The sequence below is a fragment of the Vanessa cardui genome, chromosome 11 (genome assembly GCF_905220365.1).
Source record: "Vanessa cardui chromosome 11, ilVanCard2.1, whole genome shotgun sequence".
Lineage (NCBI taxonomy): Eukaryota > Metazoa > Arthropoda > Insecta > Lepidoptera > Nymphalidae > Vanessa > Vanessa cardui.
In genome coordinates, this window is record NC_061133.1 from 10,126,370 (window position 1) to 10,148,012 (window position 21,643).

A 21,643-nucleotide genomic window follows, 5' to 3' on the forward strand; every position below is an offset into this window, starting at 1 on the left:
GGAATTTTGTTTTGCAACATACATACAATATATTAATAAATTATTACAAGGTCTCATTGAAAATTGTAAAAATAACTTAATATATAGACTAAATATTAAGGAGTTTATTTAACTTAGAAATTAATTCTAATTTATGAAACAAGTCAACATAAATATAACAACATGATAAATGTTAAATTTACCAAAAGGCAGCAACAGTTCAAATTTATAACAAATGTGATTATTTTATATAATATTCTAATCAGATTCTGCGTCACTATCTTCTCCATCACTCTCCTCAAGCTCTGGCATCGGAAAACGTAGAATTGCTGCTATTCCTGTTAACTGATCCAGTTCTGAAAAAGACATTTACAATTACACAAATGATTATATAAATTCTTAATATGACAACTTTTTAAATTTTTATTACAGTTAAAATATAAAAGAATTATTATAAGGTTAATAATTTTATTGTTATATATACCTACAAATTAGTACTTGGTAATTAATTAAATAATTTCTATAGACATTTACAGTATTAGAACTATCCAAACTATCAAATAACCTTAGGAATAAAGATGTTATGCCCATTGTGCCTTACCTTTTAATGTGGAACACAGCAATAATAAGCATTTCTATTTAGCAGTATATTCTGAGAGTAAGTTGTACCAAGTAAATTGTAGTTACATTATTATATTTCCCTTTCAGGTTATTATAACTTATGCTTATTTTAAGATACGGAAATAGCAACATAAACTAAATAGTATAGCAACCGATTAGGGGTTTGAAATATGTAATTATTGAAGTGTTATCAGTAGTGATGGCTTCGGGACTAACATAATGGTGATGTCGTCGAGCTGTCATCATGGATTGAAAAGTCGGTTACACTTAAAAAGTTACCACTTAAAACGTAAATTTAACCGTTTTCTTTTACTTACTAGAGTATTTTTCCACTCTCCTAGAGTGGAAAAAATCAGTAGTTACGAAATAATTAAATATATCAATTATATCTTAAATAAGATAATATTTTTATGAATTAAAATAATAACTATGAATTTCATAGTTATTATACATAAAACTCCGCAAATACTCTGCAACGTCCGCGCTTTTATAACATCTGTTATGTTTCTATTGCTATATATATTTGCGTTAGGACTGCCTATATTCTGTGCGGCTGCTTTTCCCTCTTATGCACACGTGGCGTGAATACTATATAATTCTTTACTACATATTATTGTCATACTTAAACTGTTGTGACAACTATAAATTAATATATTAGATGGTGGACATTGGGTTCATTTGTGTCTTTGAAACTGGCTATTCATTCAATATATATAAAACAAATATCGGGCTAAGAATTTCTTAAGAAATATATACATAAAGTGGATTGTGCAATCCATGTGTTTTTGTTGTATAAAGAAACATTATCAAGCACTGATTTTTACTTACGTTCACCAGATACATGCATGCTTGAAAATATTCTTACATCACTACCATTTTCTCTAGATGAATCCACTATAGACACATATTCTTTACGCTTCTGAATATCTTGACACCTGTTGAATAAACAACATATGATCAGTATAATTTATTGTTTTAATTACACATCTATAATAATAAATTTGTTGCAGTTGTCTTGTAATGAAAAGGTATATAATACTATTATCTGCAATTTAATCATTCATAAAACAAGAACACAACCAAGAAATTTTGACATAAGAGTGCATCATTGCAGAAACACTTTGCGAGCCTTAAGATGTAACTGCCCTTCTATAAAAAGAGTAGATAACGTAAAGTATCTTGGGGTAATGTTGGATTGGAGGCTTTCTTGGCATGCTCATATTGACTTGGTTACGTCAAGATTACATAAATTGATCTGGATATTTAAAATTCTTCGTCATGTTGCAACAAAAACATTGATAAAACAAATTTACATTGCTTTGGTTCAATCAATTTCTATTTACTGTATCACTGTGTAGGGCGGAGCAGTGAAAACCAAATTGATTGAGTTAGAGAGAGCGCAAAGGACTCTGCTTAAGGTATCTTTTTTCAAAAAACGCAGATTCTCAACAGAAGACCTTTACACTATTACCGATACGCTCTCCATCAGAAAACTTTACATATTGCATACTTTAATAAAAAAACACTCCAGCTTACACTACAACCCTGAAAATCTAAATAAGCGAAGAAACGCTAATGTTGCTAATAAAACAAAGACTTATTAAAAATTTGCTCAATCACACTCTGAATATCTTGCTTCACACTTGTATAATAAATGCAACAAAATTTTGCAAATATACCCTTTAACTTTGCGCGATTGTAAGCCAAGAATAACTGCGTGGCTCAAAAGTCTAAATTATGAAGATACAGAACTACTACTTAAGAGCCTTTTGTAAATTCATTGGATATCTACTCACATCACCACACACATGCGCACGCGCACTCACACACACACACACACGCACACTCACACACACATCCATACACATGAAAATATACCAAACTCATCACACGCTTGTAATAAATTTATTCTCTGTTTATTGCAATTTGTATTTCCGTCAAGCTGATTGCTTAGTCTTTAAGAAGTGTCAGTAATTTGTATTTAAGTATGAGAGAGATAAGGAAGAGTGACTTCTCCTGGCACGGGAGCATACTGCACTCAAAAGGAGAAGTCAACCTTTGTAAAGTAATGATGTGTTTTCTTACTGATGAAATAAATTATTTTTATTATTATTATTTTTTATAAAAAGTAGCTGATTTGCTATAATAGGTTGTTTATAACACAGCATCTTAGTAAAATGTACAGTGGACAATAGTAGACAATTGGATTTCTTTGATAAGTAATTGTAAAATAAATACCTATTTATTTATAATAAATATACCATGCTTTAAATATACAGCATGGTTTACAATAGTCATAAACAATATGTATCCATATTATAAACTTACTATGTATAAAGTAAATCTTATAAACTGTTACTGTTACCTGAATAATTTATCTGATATCATAAGTGTTTCAATAGCCATTGCTTCATTCGCCCTCTCAATGTGTTTCTTCCCATAGAATGCCTTGGCCGGTTCCAATTGTAACATAGTATAGAAGCTCTCCAACAATTTAACTTCGCTTGCTGCTTTTGTATCAGATATCTTATTCAAAACAGATGGCTCTTGAAGTACCTCTGTAATATTATAAATACATAATAAAAATAGTTAACAATTGATATTAGTTTAGGAAAACTTTTAGTATAATTTAGTAAGCTTTTTCAGCAAATCTTATATCATTATGTTATAACTTTGAAGTGTAATATTAATAAGGGTTGTTGAGTTATATTTGTATGCTAAACAATTATTACAAAATCAACTACTTTTTAACATATGAATGACACAATTGCCTCTAAACCTGAAAAAAACTGCTGTTTCTATAACACTTCTGTATTGAATATAGGCTTTGTCTTTAACTAACCATATAAAAAAACATAAAATACTATTTACCTTGGAACTCCATTCAACCAGATTAATAGAACAAGTTAATCCAACCTTTGCTTTTTTTTCTGGTATTTTTTTTTCTTTATATAAAACATATACAATTAAAATTTCATAGAATAAATATACTAAGTAACTAAATACTATCTAAAATATTTAATTTAAAAAATATATACCTTTCAAAGAATGTTTAAATCCAGAAGAGGCTTTAACAAGCAAAAACTTAGACTTGTTTTCAATGAGCAACTTATTATCAGTTTTGATTGCTTGTTGAATCATATAATCAAAGAATTGATCTTTGACAAATCCCGGCGATGCAAGAATCACACATTTTACTATACTGAAATCTATATGCCTTAAAATTCCTTGCATAACTGCATCATAGAACTTGTTTAAACCCTGAAATTTAACATTTATATTCATTAATGGCTTATTTAAATAAAATACCTATTAATTATAATTTGTATGGTTCTTGACACAATAATAATTCACACATGTATAAGTAAATATCCTTATTTATTTTAATGATGCTTGGTAAGATTTTCAAGAAAAAATTGAGAGAGTACAATGTGGTTTACAGCTATGTATATACCACATAGCTGTAAGCCCAACTAGGTAAAATTTTATGTGATGTTAAGGTTTAACAGGTTCAGCTATGAATAAAGACATAATTAAATTTTCAAGTGGATTTATACCTTTTCATGTTGTTGGACAAATCCCTTCCGTTTCCTTGGTATAGTTACATCTATCTTGGATCTAACTAATGTCATGGAAGGAGTAATGAGACAAACATGTGCTAAGCCTTCCTGCATCACCACTGCAGCAACATCTGCACTAGCAGCGGGATCGCAGGCCATCTCCACCCTCTCCAATGCTACCGAATCCCATAGTGGTTTGCACAACGTAAACTTTCTATTTAACTCTAAATCCAATGTGTGATATGCTCCCATCTGTAAATTATATATGGTCATTTTATAGTAGTGTACATTGTCTAATATAAGAAAAGTAAATTCATGTTTTCTTTCTATTGACAAATAAAAACTATTTTTTTTAAAAATAAGATATGGTATGAAGAAAAGAATACCTTCACATATTGGTTTTCAACAATGTTACGGCCTTTAAGCCGCAACACACAAGCTTGAGTATCAAAATCGATAGTCTCAACGCTTATTGTGAGGGTTGTCCGCACTCTGTTACTCGAAGAAGAACCAGTGGAAGACTCGATTTGTACTTTTCGAACGGTTGAAGCAGTAACTGAATCACCTTCAGCAATGAGGTTGTAGGCATGCCACATATCCTCAGACTCCTCGGGAATGAGAGCAATACTCCTGATAAGAAAAATAATAAAATAAAATAGACAGATGTATTATACTGTAACATATTTTCAAGTGTTGTTAATGCTACTAACCCACTGCCATCTTTTTCAATATTTTTAAAAACGAGTTTCATTTTTAAAAAGATTTACTAACTACACAATCTTAGTAAACATTTTGTTGGGTTATAAATGGTAAATTTTCAATCTTCCCATACAATTTTTTTGTTGGACTGACGTACGTTTAATACAATTGACATATGACAAATCTGAAAAATATAGATAATAAATAGTTTTAAAATGCTTAAAACAATAAAATGTTTTTGTAATACAATAACTTGTATTTATAATTGTATCTAGTAACAGCAAATTAATAGCATTCTTTAAAAAAGTATTAATTTAAATATAAATAATTGTTAATTTTATTTTATAAATACATATGACTTCTGAACTAATGTAGATATGCCTAAGGTGAATGGCAATGTATTACAAAATGCAAATTGATAACTTTCGTGCACCTTTCAAGTGCCATGCTTCAATGTATATAAAACAGTGTTGTAATTTTTGTGTTGTGCGAGTGTCTTTCTAGTTTTCTATTGTTTGATTATAAATATTGAACTTTATTAATATTAATTTATCTTAAATGTTTAAAGAGTGATATATAATTAAATTTTGAATTGCAAATAATAAATTTAAATTTAAATAATTTGTGTCGATTTATGTGTAGTGATAACGTTGTCAAGCTCAGCTGGCCTGATGAGCGGTAAAAATTTCGCGAGTTTTTCTTAAGTCACGGCAAGCACTTTGTGCTCTATTTCCTCGGTCCAGGTATGCAGTTATATATTTCTTTTATAGTGCTTGCAAATATAAAGTAATATTAACTTGAAATGTATATAAGATAAAGTAACACGTGAATACTTATTCACATTGTTACCATCTTTCGAAAACAATAAGATTAATTGCGAAAAAACGTGGATAAGATTTATTTACATTTATGCTTGCGTTATGGCCGTGATCCAGATTGCGTGTCCTCTTATTGCGCCGGTACACGGGTATTTTTAGTTTAATAGTCGCGAGAGATTTTGAGTATGTTTTCGATGTTTATACTTTCATTATTTTAATAGATTAGCTGACTTAGTAGTCTGGTTATTATGAGGTCGAAGAAATAATTCGAATTTAAAACAAAAGTGTAAAAAGTGCATCAAGATGAATGAAAAGTCAGAAACATCTATGGAGGGTGTTCAACCCACTGCACCATCATCAACATCATCAGAAGCAGCTTCAGTTGCAAGCACTACTGCCTCAATTGTTGCAAAATCAGAAGTTGTTCGGCCTACAACATTTGCAAAGCCATCTGGTCTGAAACCACCTACAAAGATAGGGCGACTGTGTTCGAATACAGCACCAAAACCTGCCCTGCCTATATCTCCTAGAGCTGGTGAGTACATAGAATAATTATTTCAGTAACTATTTAATAATTTCAGCTCATTACAAACTGCAATTGACAAAATAATATTTTCTAATTGACTTTCTTAATGTTGTCTGTTTCTATTATGTATATTTTGTGTATTCTTCATTTCTCATTTAATTAGTTTTCAATCAATTGTAAACTCTAATTGCCTTGTAAATTGATTACAAGTTGTTAGTGTTCTTGATGGATTTGACTTTATCCATTGATGCTGTCAATCTCATTATCCCAAATCAAACTATGTGGCTTTATAATGATAGAATAGTGCATTTTCAATGAGATATAATCATTTATCAACATCAACAATACCAGTAATTGAATAAATCTATACTATCAGGGGCATGGGTCAAGATAATTTATTAAAACAAATACATAATTCATATTTACTTGTAAATTTTATTAATTTTATCAGAAATCTTATCAATAGCAGTGTTAATACTCTAATTATTTATTGAGATTACCATAATATGCATAGTTTGTGCACCACTCAAAAGACAATACAGATTTCTCATAGATGAGTACATTTTCTTATTACAATGCATGTAAGAAGGCTCAATGCATCATGGTCATGATCTTGTAGTGATAAACTTTACTACTTATTTATTACTTACATATTTATATAAATATGAACTTATATTTATTATTTTAAATTTTTATCAAAGTAATAAAGTCTTAACCTTATAACTAAAATTATTTAAGATAAACTTTATATATTTACTGCTTCAATGACGTTCAAATGCCTTGGTGTATATGTTATATTATATATTAAATGGCAGTTAGATCATCCCACTTTATTTATAAGTATGAGCTGCAAAAATGATGACCTCAGCTAACTATAACTCCGAGATTTGTCGTAATACGTAAAAAACGTAAAATGCGACCGTGATAGGACCGCTTCAAAAACCTGTTTGGCAATAAACATAATTTTATTACGTAAATTTTGTGTATCGATCACTATTTTTATCGAAATGTATCTTGACGGTTACACTTCGAATATATCAACGTCTAACGATAATTGTGTTACCGAATAATTCGTGTTGTTTTATAATTTAAAAGTAAAGTGAAAGTTAATAATACAAAAGTAATGTTACAAAGCATGGTTTCACCTGAAATTGTACTCGATTTGCATCGGCTAACAAGTGTACGCATCGATCGTCAGTCGATTCGAAGCTAATCGTCGATTTCTCCCAACATGCGTGATAATGATAATAAAATGTAACGTGCGGTTGACACGGCAGTTTGCCAATTTAAAGTCAAAGGTTTATGGGTTTGTTCACCTTCCCAAATAAGAATCTTAAACGTATCAGACGCCCAGCTCCATATTAATATCAACGTTCAAACCTCAGAAAACCGTACGGCGCTATTATTAGAAGACATTCACATTGCAAGTCTAATAATAAGTACGTGAAGGACAAGGAATGTTATTGAGTTCTTAGGTTGTATAATCGAAATAATACATTAATTATTTATTATCTATTTGTTTAGCTTATATTTAAAATGAACTAAAATGTGTGCGGACTGGGCCATGCGGTACGGAATGTTAAAGAAGTTAAATTGATTGGGCAACACGGCAGGTGTTACGAATAATAAAAGCATTTAAGTTTGTTGGCATTTGTAAAGTGTACAGGCTTGGTGTATTTTGAAACGATGCTTAGAATATTGGGAATCGTGTGAATTATTATTATTAAGTTACAATACTTTAGTCGATGATTTTATTATTTTTAGCGACTTAGGTATTGTTAATAATATGCCACCCGGGCATAGAACACTATCACCAATTTAGATGGCATCATCACATATTTTAGGGGCAAGCAACAATATTTAGTATTGTTGTGTTTTGTTGTCCAGAGTGTTGGTCCAGTGTAGCTACAGGTACAAGGGACATAACATCTTAGTTCCCATGTTTGGCGGCGTAGATCGTATAAGGAATGGTTTAAAATTTTCACAGTTACAATGTCAATGAATAGTGGTCACCGTTTACTACCAAATGGCCAATTTACCCGTCCGCATACAAATAATAAAAAACAATTGAAAATTTCCACGTTTGTTTCAAACGTATATTTTAAATGTTACAACTTTATACCAATTGCTAAATGTTATCAATTAAAAAAGACCGGTTATGACTTTCTTTACGTGGCTCTTTCAACAACGCGTTTATTTTTATGCATCGAGATAGTAATCCAGTTTGTAATGAAAGTAAGTTCTCGATGTTTACTGTTTTTTGTAACCCAGATCAATAGCACTGTTGCTGGCAAAAAATTACATCCTGTTATACCTATTTACTACTGTACCGGTTTTCGCTTCGACCTTCGTAAGAATATTTACATAATAACACCGTTACTTCATCTCAGCTAATAGGAAACAAGGATTGGTTAAAATTATAACTATTAAATTAATTAATTGCGCTTAAATTATTAGTTTAATATATGTTATTTGATATAAGTTCATTCAATTATTTTTAAACGTTTATGAGTTTGTTTTATCTAGGATTTTTTATGATAAAATGTCTGAAAGTGAAAAAGATTTTCTAGAACACTATTATAGATGATGAATTTATCCGTCAGTAATATTTTATTGCGAATATTCATCAAGGCGTAGGCTGTATGCAGAAATTGTTATGCTTATCAAATTTCATCCATCATGTGTTAATTAACGTTATAGCAATTTACAAATGCGATGGAAAATCAAAATATTTCATATATACTAATATAATATCTATATCTATACATATAATAAAATTTGAGTGTCTGTTTGTAATATTAAAATAGCCCTTTTTTACTCAATGCATATATAATACACGGTACATATAGCAAAATAACATTTTTTAAAAATTTTTGTCGGTCTGTCTGTTTGTTCCGGCTAAACATTGGAACGGTTGAACCGATTTTTCGTAACTTAGACTACAATAATAGTGTGTAAATTCAAGCGTACAAAGTCGCGGGCGCAGCTAGTACTAATATATGTTTATATATAATATATCTATTAACTGTCCGTGCCGACTTATAACGGAAGAAATATGTCATAGCGTCACAGGGTTGAATCGAAACCATCTAAGATTAACAATCACACAAAATAAGTAATCTTCGAAGTCCTTTTAGAAAGATTCCAAAGAGGTAGATTTAAGTTAAGGTTCGTACGACTAGGACGTATTCACCAGTAACATGTTAAATCGTGTAAATGTATTTATAGCGACTTAGGAAGCTGTGTACGTCATGTCCGATTGTAGTTTCGTAATTATAGTCCCATTGCATCTCGTTCTGTGTCGTTTAATGAAACCGAATCCGCTCATTTGCTGTTTCCTTCGAATGTACTGTACATAGTGTTTAAAGGAACCGCTCGAATTGTTAACGATTGTTTTAAGTAATAAGTGATAATAACTTATCTGACTTTTGGTGTTTTCATTACGTTTACTTATAGAACAAATTCTTTACTTCTTTCTTGACTTAAAACCTTAACGGATACAGATTATTTTATAATTAGTTTAAAAAAAAAATTAAATGTCAATGTAGACGTATTTTTATTTCAATTTAAAACGAATTATATTTTATTCAGTGTAATCCGAAACAAGTTACAATATAAGACATATAAAAACTCGTTTCGGATTTTCTCTGATTTCGATGTTTATCTAAATACAAAATTCAAGGTCTTTTAAGTTCGGGAACACAGAATAGAAACATGACGAAACATACAAGGCCAATATTATCAAACTGACTTTATTGCCGTTTATCATGGAAATGTGTAATTTATTCAACCCCCACATAGTTGATAATCGTGACATTATCAAGCGTTGATGCAAATAACGGCGACAGCTAATAGAAGACTAATATATTATATAACCTTTTGTTTTTAGATAATTATAAAACGAAATATTTATGACTTGTTCTTAAAAAATATATAAATCTCGTGTTAAACAGAAACGGATGCGAGGAGACTTGAATGCATCGTATTTAAATCTGCCTCATGAGTATCTGTCAACCCGCATCAGAGCAACGTAGTGGAATAAATTTCTCAAAAACAGAGGATGACAACTGTTTGAAATTAGAATATGTTCCTTTGAGTTCCGTTTTTTTTTTATAAACCAACAAACATGTTAATTTATACATCTTACGCTGTATGTAAATTTAAAAATTGTCACGGATTGTTTGTAAGAACATAATGAATTAAGTGAAACGTGGAGCTAATCGTTCTACATTTGTTTCGTTAAAAATCATGCGAAATCTGTACTTGTGACTGACTACGCTTTGACGTCTACGGCTTCAGGCACGTGTAATTTGTTATTCTTTTTAATCTTTTTTTTTGTAGTGACATCGTTTCTTTTCCGATTTATTTTTATAACAATAGAGCTCGGCTTGTCTAAGATCAATTTCTGTAAGAAACTAGCTTTAAAACATGCCTGCGTCTTTGTTATTGTGCTAAAATTAGTTAAAATAAATTGTGCGTCATGTTCTATATATACCGCTATATAGAGTTACAAAATAATGCTTTTAATGCTACGTTTTCATATTGTGTAACGTAGAAACGGTTTTATCTTCACTCTTCTTACTTTCTAAACTAGTTTTTTTTTTGTTAAAAAGTCGTAACACATTTTTTTCATTACTCAATGTCATTGCTTTAAAGAATTTACAATGACAATTGTTTAATAAGAGATATTGTTGAATATCAAGATTAAACTCCAAAATGTTTTAAAATTATTACACTATTTAAATATATTTTGATATTAGAATATTTATAAAAAAGGAATTATACGAAATATCCTTATAAACAGATACATAATTTATTGATCCCTTAATCAGACTGCATATTATTCTTGCTACTAATAAGTTATCAGTATAAAAGCTACCTAGCCGTTTTTATTGAAGACCTATAATTTCGTCAAATACTTTGGGCTTCGTTGTACAATTAACTACATTGTTGGTAATGGCAATTAAGTACATGTTAGCAGCTATTAGACACTCGTTTGAAAATCGAAGCTTTTCTTAATTCGCTTAGCTCATAGAGAATAGTATTGTCTATGAGAATTCATGAACAATCTTTTACTTTTTACCGGACAGAAGCTACGAACAATAGACGGTAGGGTGATTATATAAAGATCATACAGTGTTTTAAATTTTTTTTAAATGTCACTATAAGAATTTCTACTATTCCTTTTTAAAATAACAAGCTGGTGACTAGATGAAAATGATTAAAGTAATTAATTTCTTTATCTATAATGTGTATGGGTTTATTTTCTGGCTGTAAACTTGACATAACAATTTAACGAGCAAAAGGTTGTATAGAAAAATGTAACCTTCATACACCGCAAACACTACAGTACAGATAATAAATATTAATAACTCAAACAAATAAACAATATCTTCACAATGCACACAATAAGTATGCTTAAAATATTCAGATATCACTTTTGTATTGTAAATGGCGAGATGCGATAACCCAGATATACTTCCACGTGGAGATTTGCGTTTTTGATAAATATACGAGTATATCGGATAAAATATTACATCATATTTTATTAACTGCTGTTATGCCGGTACGTGGCTGATTTTGCGCAACCATCACATTGAAATATTTAGTACTATTTGTCGATCGTACAGTTTCAGATATAAAAATTAGCCGATTTTCTTTGGGGAATGCACTTTTCGTTCAGCGATTTAAGCGTCAAAGAGCAAACTATAAACAGACAAAGTTTATTTTCCTTTTTATTTTATTAGTTTTAATTGTTTGGATTTCAACGGTGGTTGGTTATGCTAATACAGTCATTGGGTACATAACATCTTAGTTGGCAACGCAAGTCTTTATCATCATACAGTCATCTATGGGTCATAGACGAAGTAAGAGATGCTAATATTTATTATCTGCCGAAGTTAAGAAAGGCACCAATTATTAAAAAAAACTATAATCTTATTTATAATCGTTATTTTATCGTTATTTATCTGCCTTAAACCACGCATATTATATACAGCTGTAACAAAGTATCCAACAAACATTTACCAGCCTTCACAAACTATGGAACGAGAAAGCGCTGATTATAGAGTTACTTAAATTTAACTTGAGCATGCTTCAACTTTATTAAAGTGCACCAGGTTTGTGGAGGGAGTACTAGACGCCGTGGGAGGGGGATGTGCCCCCGTGTTCTATTTGATCTGTGAACGTGAATATTTTAGTAGTCCATGTTTATGTTACGAAGAAGGCGTTGTAAGATTAATTAACTAATGGACAGTTATACGTGTCAGGTCGATTAAGAACCGCTCACTCGCCAACTAATCGACGTAAATACAGCTACGTCTCGTAACTGAAGAATAGCTTCACGATACTTTTATTTAAGACAAATTGGTTCCCACGGTTGGCAACGCATTATCCACGACGATAATGTACATGCCTGATGCTTTTTAGTTTCGAGTTGTTTATTGCTATGGAATACGTTATCTTCGAGAGTTTTAAAACTGCCATGAATCATAAAGAAAGCTGTGTTTATATTCGATTAATTTAATTAATAATATTAAGATTACGTTATGGTTATGTAAATCTTGAAAGAATTTCATACAAAATTTGTATTTTATCATTGAAATATATGAGGTGATATTTTAAACAACGCAAATATATATTGAATGTAGACTTTATTGGTGACAGGAAGGCTGGTTGACATTTTTGGCCCGGGCAATCAGAATTGCGATCTAACAGTGCTGCTTGCATTCTTGCCACCATTCCACGCGGTCTTGATTTATGCAGTAGCTTTATTATTGATTTTTATTTGTTTATACTTAGTCCCTTGATGTTTTGTTATATAAAAATATTAGACAATTATAAATGTACTTGTATGTACTTACGTACGTTTTTTTATAAAATAATAGAAGCAATGCCCCAATTATATAAGGAATTACTAAGATTAAGAAATATTAAGAGCTGAGATGGCAGTGTGTAGAACGCGTGCATCTTAACCGATAATTTCGGGTTCGAACCCAGGCAAGCACCACTATATATACACATGTGCTTAATTGTGTTTATAATTCATCTCGTGCTCGGCTGTGAAGGAAAACATCCTGAGGAAACCTGCATGTGTCTAATTTAATCGAAATTCTACCACATGTGCATTCTACCAACCTGCATTGGAACAGCGTGGTGGAATATGTTACAAACTCTCTCCTCAATAGGAGAGGAGGCCTTAGCCCAGCTGTGGGAAATTTACGGACTGTTACTTTTTTTTTACTTTACTTAATAATTTTCCTATTTACATATTTTAAGCTATCATTTGTATTAGAAGTGATACGACAATAGCCCAAAGGGGCAGAATTGATCCTGCGACTCTACATCGCTATGCGGCCCGTTAACCATTGTGCTATTGACCCTTCTTTTAAAAACGTTCACTTAATTTTCTCTAAAATATTACCTACGTGTTAATTTTGAACATAATTTTAGCTAACCACATGATTAATGAAATAATTAAACGCAATGTTAGTATATTGCAACAAATCAACCTTGAACCGAACATTTGTGTGCAATATTAATATTATGTATAAAATAAATACCTGCGCCGTAATTAACATCAGACCGGCTAACATTAATTCTACTCTTTATTATTCCCATTATGCATATTAAAAAGCTCATATTTGGTTGTTATGTCATTAAAACTTAAACAAAAAAGCTTTAAAAATATTTAGAATAAAAAATGACTGCGAAATTAACGCCTACGTTCGTTATTACTTTATACATTAATATTATATTATAAATTATATTGTTGACTTTATTTATAAGTCTGTATTTTAAATGTAGCGCCACAGATTAAAAATAGTTTTGAAATAAAACTAGACCAAAAAGCATAAAATAGTAAATGTGATCGATGTTTTGTTAAAAAGGCGTTTTTGTATACAACTTAGTCTTTTTTTAGTTTTGTAAACAAACAGTACAAAAGATATTGGCTTTTCATATTTTTATTACTTTCTTTATAGTCAACGGTTTATTATTTTTATACAAAACTTCGATCGCTTTCAGCATGAAATAAAATTTCAAAGATTTAAATTATTTTATAAAAATACATATATAGAGAATAATATTAAAAACATAATAATAGAGTATTGAAATAAAAACATACTAATCTCGAAACCTAAAGAGGTGTAAAGTATACTTGATGATAAACAATCTGTGATATTGATTACTGGCCACAAAAAAAAAGTAATTTTTTTTTTATTTCGTCTGCTTATAAAACATTCGTAATATAACGCAAGGGGGTATGTAGCAATAAAGTTCTCTGTATTTTTATCACAATTAAAATTCGATACACTATGTCATGTGTATTTGTAAACTATTAAACTTAACGATGCAATTGGTTAATTTCCTAAGGTCATTTGTACGACAAATTAATCGAATCGACTGTATAGTTCTGCATCGTGACTGGTCTGTGTTGCCGTTTCACTGCTAAGAGAATGTCTATTCTCTACGGTACTTGATTTATTTTCAATGGAATCGTGATATTCAGTTCTCTTTCATGGTCTATAGTGTATATACTGTAGTCAATGATTATATTCTAATAAACATGTTCTTTTTTTATTGACTGGAAAATAAACCAACTGATAGTAAGTGGTCCCTATCGATACACTATTGCTATTGGGATATCATAAATCTATTGTCCATTGTGCCTCAGTAACACTGGCTCAGTTACTGTATAAACCGGAATATGCAATATAAGGTATTGCTATTTGGCAGTATAGTAAAGAGCGAGTGGTAATGGCAAAAAAACGCGGAATTAATACTTGTTGATTTCCAGGCAAAATACGTTACATACATAAAGATAAAGATAAACTACTGAGTTTCATGCCCGTTCTCGGTAGAATCTACTTTCCGAACCGGTGGTAGCTCCGCTTAATATTGTTGTTACCTAAATGACGATTCAAAAGTACTTTTTACCATGAATAAAGTATATATTTGATTGATTATTAACTGATACCTTACCAAAGCGTGCACAAAGCGGTAACACTAAGTGATTGTGTTTATATGATAGTATCCAAAACAAGATAATTTAAAAAGCTTATGTCATTAAATTACCAACTATTGTGTTCAATTGCATTATAATTTGAAATTGAGTATGCTCAGTGACTTTTAACGGACATTTAAAGTTAGAATGGTGTCGTGACGTGCATTTCGCAACACAAAGACGCTCGAGATGGTCCAGTGATTTAAACATAGAATACGAGATCTTAACTGCAGATCGCGCCTCAAATATGTTCAAGCACCCCTGAAATTTTACATTCAACCGCCTATCATTTGTAAAAAAAAAATCAAATCTCTGGCTTTTTTTTATGGTATAGGTTGGCGGACGAGCATATGACCCACCTTATGATAAGTGGTCATCATCACCAATAGACAATGACGCTGTAAGAAATATTAACTATTCCTTACATCGTCAATGTGCCACCAATCTTGGGATTTAAGATGTTATGTCCCTTGTGCCTGTAGTTACACTGGCTCACTCGCCGTTAAAACCGGAACACAACAAAACTGAGTACTGTTATTTGGCGGTAGAATAACTGATGAATGGGTGATACCTACCCAGGCGGGCTTGCACAAAGGCCTACCACCAAGTATTAAAAATAAAAAGGGTGTATACCAATGATGACGCCTATAAATGCACGACTATTGATTTTACTACAGGATTCTAAAAAAAGACAGCCTTGTTCTAGCTAAGGTCATTTAAAAAAGCTACGTCGTAATTTTGCTGACTAATCTGTGTACAGTTTCATAATAATATTAACTGGGAATGTCCAATGACTCTCTACCGAGTTGGAATCGTGTCATGACATTAATACTGGAATCTCAAGAGAGCCGATACCGTTTATCACTCAATGTTTTAAGAATTATATCATGTAAATTTAAGTATATTACATTTATATACCAAAATATGAAAGATAGTAAGTTGAGATCGAGATGGCACAGTGGTTAGCTTTCTAGCTTGCATCTTAACCGATGATTGTGGGTTTAAACCCAGGTAAGCACTACTGAATTTTCATGTGCTTAATTTGTGTTTAAATTCACCTCGTGCTCGGCGGTTATAAAAAATAGTCAGGAAACCTACACGTGTCTAATTATCCACCAACCCGATTTGGATCAGCGTGATGGGATATGCTCCAAATCTTCTCCTCAAAGGTAGAGAAGGCCCATAAGCGGAAAATTTATTGTACTGTACATAATATGAAAGTGAAATTTACGCTTTAAATAAAAAATAACAATGTGTAATATCAATGAAATTGACCACCTAGCTATGCGAAACCCCGAATTGAGAAACTTATCCCTTTTTGGTCGGTCGTTAAAAAAGGTAAATTTCACTCTGAAGGGGAAAACAAATTCTAAATCTCAAATACGAATTGATTTAATGAACAACCGATTGTTACACAGTCAAGAAGGATACTATTATTGGGTACTAGCTGAAGTGAAGACAATAGTTACGAAACAGCTATCATAAGTGTCTTGACAAGTAAACAGATAAAGTGATAAAGCTAAGCTCTCGTGTAATAAACTCAAGAGAACTTTGTACATAAATTTCATTTTAAAACTCAACGAAACATTATTTTATTTAAATTTCGTAAATGCGAACGTCTTTTGTTTTGATATTTCTTCGTCAGACTGTGCTGAATATATTTAACTTTAATGAAACTGAATAATTTAGCACAGGACAAAATATATATTCATTTATATTTAACATTTTATTTTTGCCTTTTTTAATTTAACAATAAACAATATTTTACGTAAATGTCAGCAATTTATCTTTATTGTTTCCAAGTTATTACATGCGTAGTAAAAAAAGGCATCCCGCATGGAAAATTATTCGTCTAGCCAAACTTAAATAAACAATATACTACGTATTCTGTTTTCTGGTACAATACGCGTTCAAGGTTGTTGCATTAATAATATCAAATTCACAATATGAATTCTTTACTGTAGCTGTTTTTCAGCAAAAATTATATGCAAGTATTCATATATTGCATTTTTTTATCGTCTTTTTTTGGTATTAAGCCGAATATATGCATGTAAGGCAGATATCAAAGTCAATACAGTCGTGTATGTTATAAATAATATGTAATTGGATATTATTTGTTGTCTTCATAACATACAACCAGTTCTATCACCGGATACGAGATTCTATTTCCTGTGAAACGATATTCCCGTAACTCGAGTATGTTGAAACATTTACTGGAAAGTGTTACGGCCTGATCGACGCAGGCGTGAAGACCCATCGTATCGAATGCATAGAAGCCGTCATGGAAGCCTTTTGGGATTCACTTGTTTTATTGATTTAAGAACAAGAACTGGCTTGTCTGAAATACATTGACTTATGACGAATTAATTTTATAGTTAAGTAATTACTTATATCATTATGGGAAAAATACTCTGATATTAAACGGTAAAGATACAACAAAATAAATTAATACATATAATATACGTCTTTTTTTATTTAGAATATATTGAAGGTATCATAACTTTGAACATAAATGTTGCAATTGTGCCTGGATGGTCATTATGATACATTTGAAAGATAACAAAAAATTTGTGCAGTTAAAATGTAAACTAGAATAAATTTTAGATAATCTTTTTGCAAATGGCAAATGCCTAAAAGAAAAACGACCCGAATTTTGGCAATAATGTCACTAATTTGGAAATAAACTAACGGAAAATTAAAGTTTAGATAAATTAACGTTTTTTCCATCGAATGCACAGTGAGGCCCTGCTCTACTTGTAAACACGAGGTCCCTACGTGACTCCAGGCGAAAGCGTCGACGCTCACAGTCATACCCCAGTGCTCCCCAGTCAAAACACATGCTGACTTCAATCACACGGTCACACGATACCTAAAATTTAATGCAGAGTATGTCAAACAACAAAATGACGCGATTGTTTTCATACAATCGTGCGATGTCGTAATAAGTGATGAGAAAATGTGATGATTATAATTTGCACGTTTAAGCAGACCTACTTATATCCATTATATTAGAGAAATTCGACGAATTATTTTTAATTAAGTCGTTTGTTTCAAAACTAGACGTGTAAAATGGATTTCACGAGAGCGAATTTGAGTAAAAAGTTACGCTTGTTTTGTTCTTAATAAAAATAAGGTTGATCTATGAAATACGCTTTAAAATATTATATAAGATATCACATCACTGCTGACTGCTGGGCTAAGGCCTCTTCTCCTTTTTGAGGAGAAGGTTCGGAGCATTTTCCAACACGCTGCTCCAATGTTGTTTGGTGGATACACAAGTGGCCGAATTTCGTTGAAATTAAACACATGCAAGTTTCCTCACGATTTTTTTCTTCACCACCGAGCACGAGATGAATTATAAACACAAATTAAGCACATGAATATTCAGTGGTGCTTGCCTGGGTTTGAACCCTTGATCATCGGTTAAGATGCACGCGTTCTAACCACTGCGCCATCTCGGCTCATATATCAGATATATCAATTTAAAAACAAATTAATGTTACGATCCGTTTTACTTTTTTACGTAGTGTTCAGATATTTTTTGTACAATATTAAAGGCAATCATATTTTATTTCACGTATTCAATATCAGATATCGACAAAAACTTATTCACGCACAGTACACATTCATCTTATCTACGGTATTAACATAATAATCAAGTTTTTTGCCAGAATCACACAAAAACTTATTTACACTTAATTTTTATTTACTATTCGAGACATTTATTTTTCAAATTAATATAAATGAAGAATATAATCAGTTTATTTACCTGTATATATTTTCTATTATAAAATACCCATATCAAAACACTCTTGTATTGTGATGAATAATTTTTATGGTTATATCTCGTAGTGTACGAGATAATTTATCGCTTGAAATATTTTATAAAATTATGATATAAAAAAAATACAACCTAAACTAGTTAACGGTAAATTTTAATGGTCATTTAAATTTAGGTAAAGATTATTATCAGAATATATTAACATAATAATAAATATAAATGTCTTTTGTTAAACAGAAGTGTCATTTGAAATATTTAGAATGATATAAATAAGAGATACCGCTGTTCCAATGCGTAGAAACAAATGGTACAGAATTTAATCAGTTACATCCAGGTATTCTCATAATGTTTTCCTTCACCTCCAACTGCGGTACGAGTCACTTAAAAATTGAATCTTGTTTTGGATTTGAACCCGCAATCTCAAAAATTCCCACGTCCCAGCTATTATTTCACTTTCGCATACTTACGAATGTCTATAAGAAATATAGATAGATATAATCTGTGAATGCAAACTTTAGCGCAGTGTGATTTTTTTACATAATGTTCCGGATTTGGGTTGCGCTAGTTAACCTCGATAAGTTTTATGAAATCAGCGTTTCCCGGAGGAAAAACAAATAAAACTTATCGAGACATAAATACTATCCCCGGTTTGGAGAGTATTAAATGGTGCACATACGTGCCTTCCGTTGCGAACAGTGAGTCAGCGATTGTTTGAATTCCGATCTACCGGTCACTGCTCCGGGTTATGTCAATAGCAAAGATGAGATAATCTTGTGTTAGTTCTGCGAAGAATAATATTTTCTTAACTTTTATGGTGTTCTTAGATAAACGTTCTTTTTTTAATTTCCCAGTATAGTTTACGTTTGTGATTTATTTTGGGTACAACTATAGGTTAATTTGAAGTGCAAAGTTATATGTGTAACATTTGTAAAAATAATGTCACATGCACTATTTTGCACTGTCGTTGTTCCTTTGTATTTCTGTAACATTTGTCGATATATAAGTTTCCAAAGATGATTGTAATGTTACTATCGATATATATTAATTCTTAGTGATATGCTATCCACATGATGGACTAACGCATTAATTAATTATTATACTAGATATTTTATCGACGAGAGCCAATCAAGGAAGCATCAAGTTCAAGTTCAGATTTTTTTAACGATGAGTAAGTTAATGAATATTGTTAATATTGTATACGCTTTGCGCATATATTATTCGTTAGGATAGTATAATAATCATGTACACGAATGCATAGTTGCGTGATATGTGTAGGCCGTGCATACTAAGGGTAAAACCCTAACATTAAAAACTATCAAAGGAATGAAATAATTTTAAACAAGCTATTCTTTGTTATTGTTTATATATTAAAACTTACAAAATTTTATTAACGTAGCACAACTGACATAATTGTGCAATAGTGTGCAAAATTTCAGCATAGTATGGCAAACCGCATTTAAATTTAAATGTATGCTGCGATTCCGTTGAATTTATTGTAATAAATGATAGTTCAATTTTTTATTGTCATGAGATAACATTTTAACTTATGTATTTCTAATTAAATCCAACATCATATCGTAAAAGCTATTATAACGTTCATTATGTAATGGATAAAAAGCAATTGAGATTACAGATTACACTTTTAACGACCAGTATCTGTAATAGCTATAATATGATAGGACTATAAGTACTTCACACATAATAAAAAATGTTTTAGCATTTATTACTTTTTTAATATTACGATATTGATCAAAGACGATCGAATCTGCTCTGATCATTAGCTCAGACCGACAGCTGACTTTTATACAGTGAAGGTATTTTAAATGTAAATTATTAAACGTAAAATGTAAAGCTTATTAAAAAAGTAAGCCCTGAGAGAAGTGCTAAATTAAGAAACATCTTACTTTCTAACAAAGATTGGAGTTTCTCCCCAGACAATGTTTCGTAAAACCAAAGTACAAGCGAAAGTGCTCAAGTGTCAAGTCTTGACATAAAAACTGGTGCGCTCTTCGTACTTTGACGCGTTTCCTTGACACGACGAACGTGAGAAAATTGTAGAATACAAAAGTGTGTATTAATACTTAAGAAAGGATTTATAATGACTTACATAGACATTTATATATGAAGTATTTTGTTACTATTCGACGGATCATTGACGATATCTTTAGAAAACAGGATATTGTCAAAAGAAAATATTTTCAGAACATTTTAAACTCTCCAATTATATCCAAGTAAACTCAAATGAATATCTTTTAAAATGATAGCTTAGATAGATATATCCTGGAGTTAAAACAACTGTTGCATTTTTTATTAAAAGTATTCATTCATAAAATTAAATGCAGCAATTATGATAAATTACTTAGTAATTTTCATTCAAGATATACATATGATTTAATTTCCGTTCTTTGGTATATGAACTTGCCTGCAGCTACTCGGGCTCTAAATTAGTAATTAAAGCCTCGTCTACCTGACGTAAGCATAACGTAATTTCATCCCAGGGCTCTAACCTAATAAATGAAATTCGCCCTACATTAATCTTTTCAGATTAAGCGAATCATTTTTATTTTTGTGTTCTTGTTTTTGTAAATCGAATTCAATTATGTGACGTTAGAGATTACACGTAATTTTAAGCCTTGGTTATAAATACGTACATAT

General features: G+C 31.0%; 2 protein-coding genes across 8 annotated transcripts in view; one reads left to right on the forward strand and one right to left on the reverse strand.

Annotated features, from left to right (window-relative positions):
• Positions 1-12: 12 nt before the first annotated feature.
• LOC124533448 (protein pelota) lies at positions 13-5,023 on the reverse strand. Its single transcript, XM_047108707.1, has 7 exons — positions 4,871-5,023; positions 4,547-4,790; positions 4,158-4,412; positions 3,639-3,861; positions 2,966-3,158; positions 1,429-1,535; positions 13-335 (listed from the first exon to the last, which is right to left on the reverse strand). Exons 1-7 carry the CDS (start codon positions 4,909-4,911, stop codon positions 238-240), a joined length of 1,161 nt encoding a protein of 386 aa, XP_046964663.1. The 5' UTR covers positions 4,912-5,023; the 3' UTR covers positions 13-237.
• A 275-nt stretch (positions 5,024-5,298) lies between these two features.
• LOC124533347 (restin homolog) overlaps positions 5,299-21,643 on the forward strand; it is a 53,867-nt gene continuing 37,522 nt past the window's right edge. For 6 of the 7 annotated variants that reach the window (XM_047108555.1, XM_047108558.1, XM_047108560.1 and 3 more), the window contains exons 1-2: positions 5,299-5,602; positions 5,899-6,212. In XM_047108555.1, the coding sequence (XP_046964511.1) occupies positions 5,981-6,212 (232 nt within the window). In that variant the 5' untranslated portion in view covers positions 5,299-5,602; positions 5,899-5,980. The remainder of the gene's footprint in view (positions 5,603-5,898; positions 6,213-21,643) is intronic. The other variant, XM_047108556.1, reaches the window with a different exon arrangement.

What these genes read in the sequence shown, in the direction of transcription:
- LOC124533448 (XM_047108707.1), bottom strand. Translation starts at nt 4,911, where the DNA reads ATGAAACTCGTTTTTAAAAATATTGAAAAAGATGGCAGTGG. An exon ending in ATTGAAAAAGATGGCAGTGG is followed by an intron (nt 4,791 to 4,870) that starts GTTAGTAGCATT and finishes TTTTCTTATCAG; the next exon opens with GAGTATTGCTCTCATTCCCG. An exon ending in TTGAAAACCAATATGTGAAG is followed by an intron (nt 4,413 to 4,546) that starts GTATTCTTTTCT and finishes TATAATTTACAG; the next exon opens with ATGGGAGCATATCACACATT.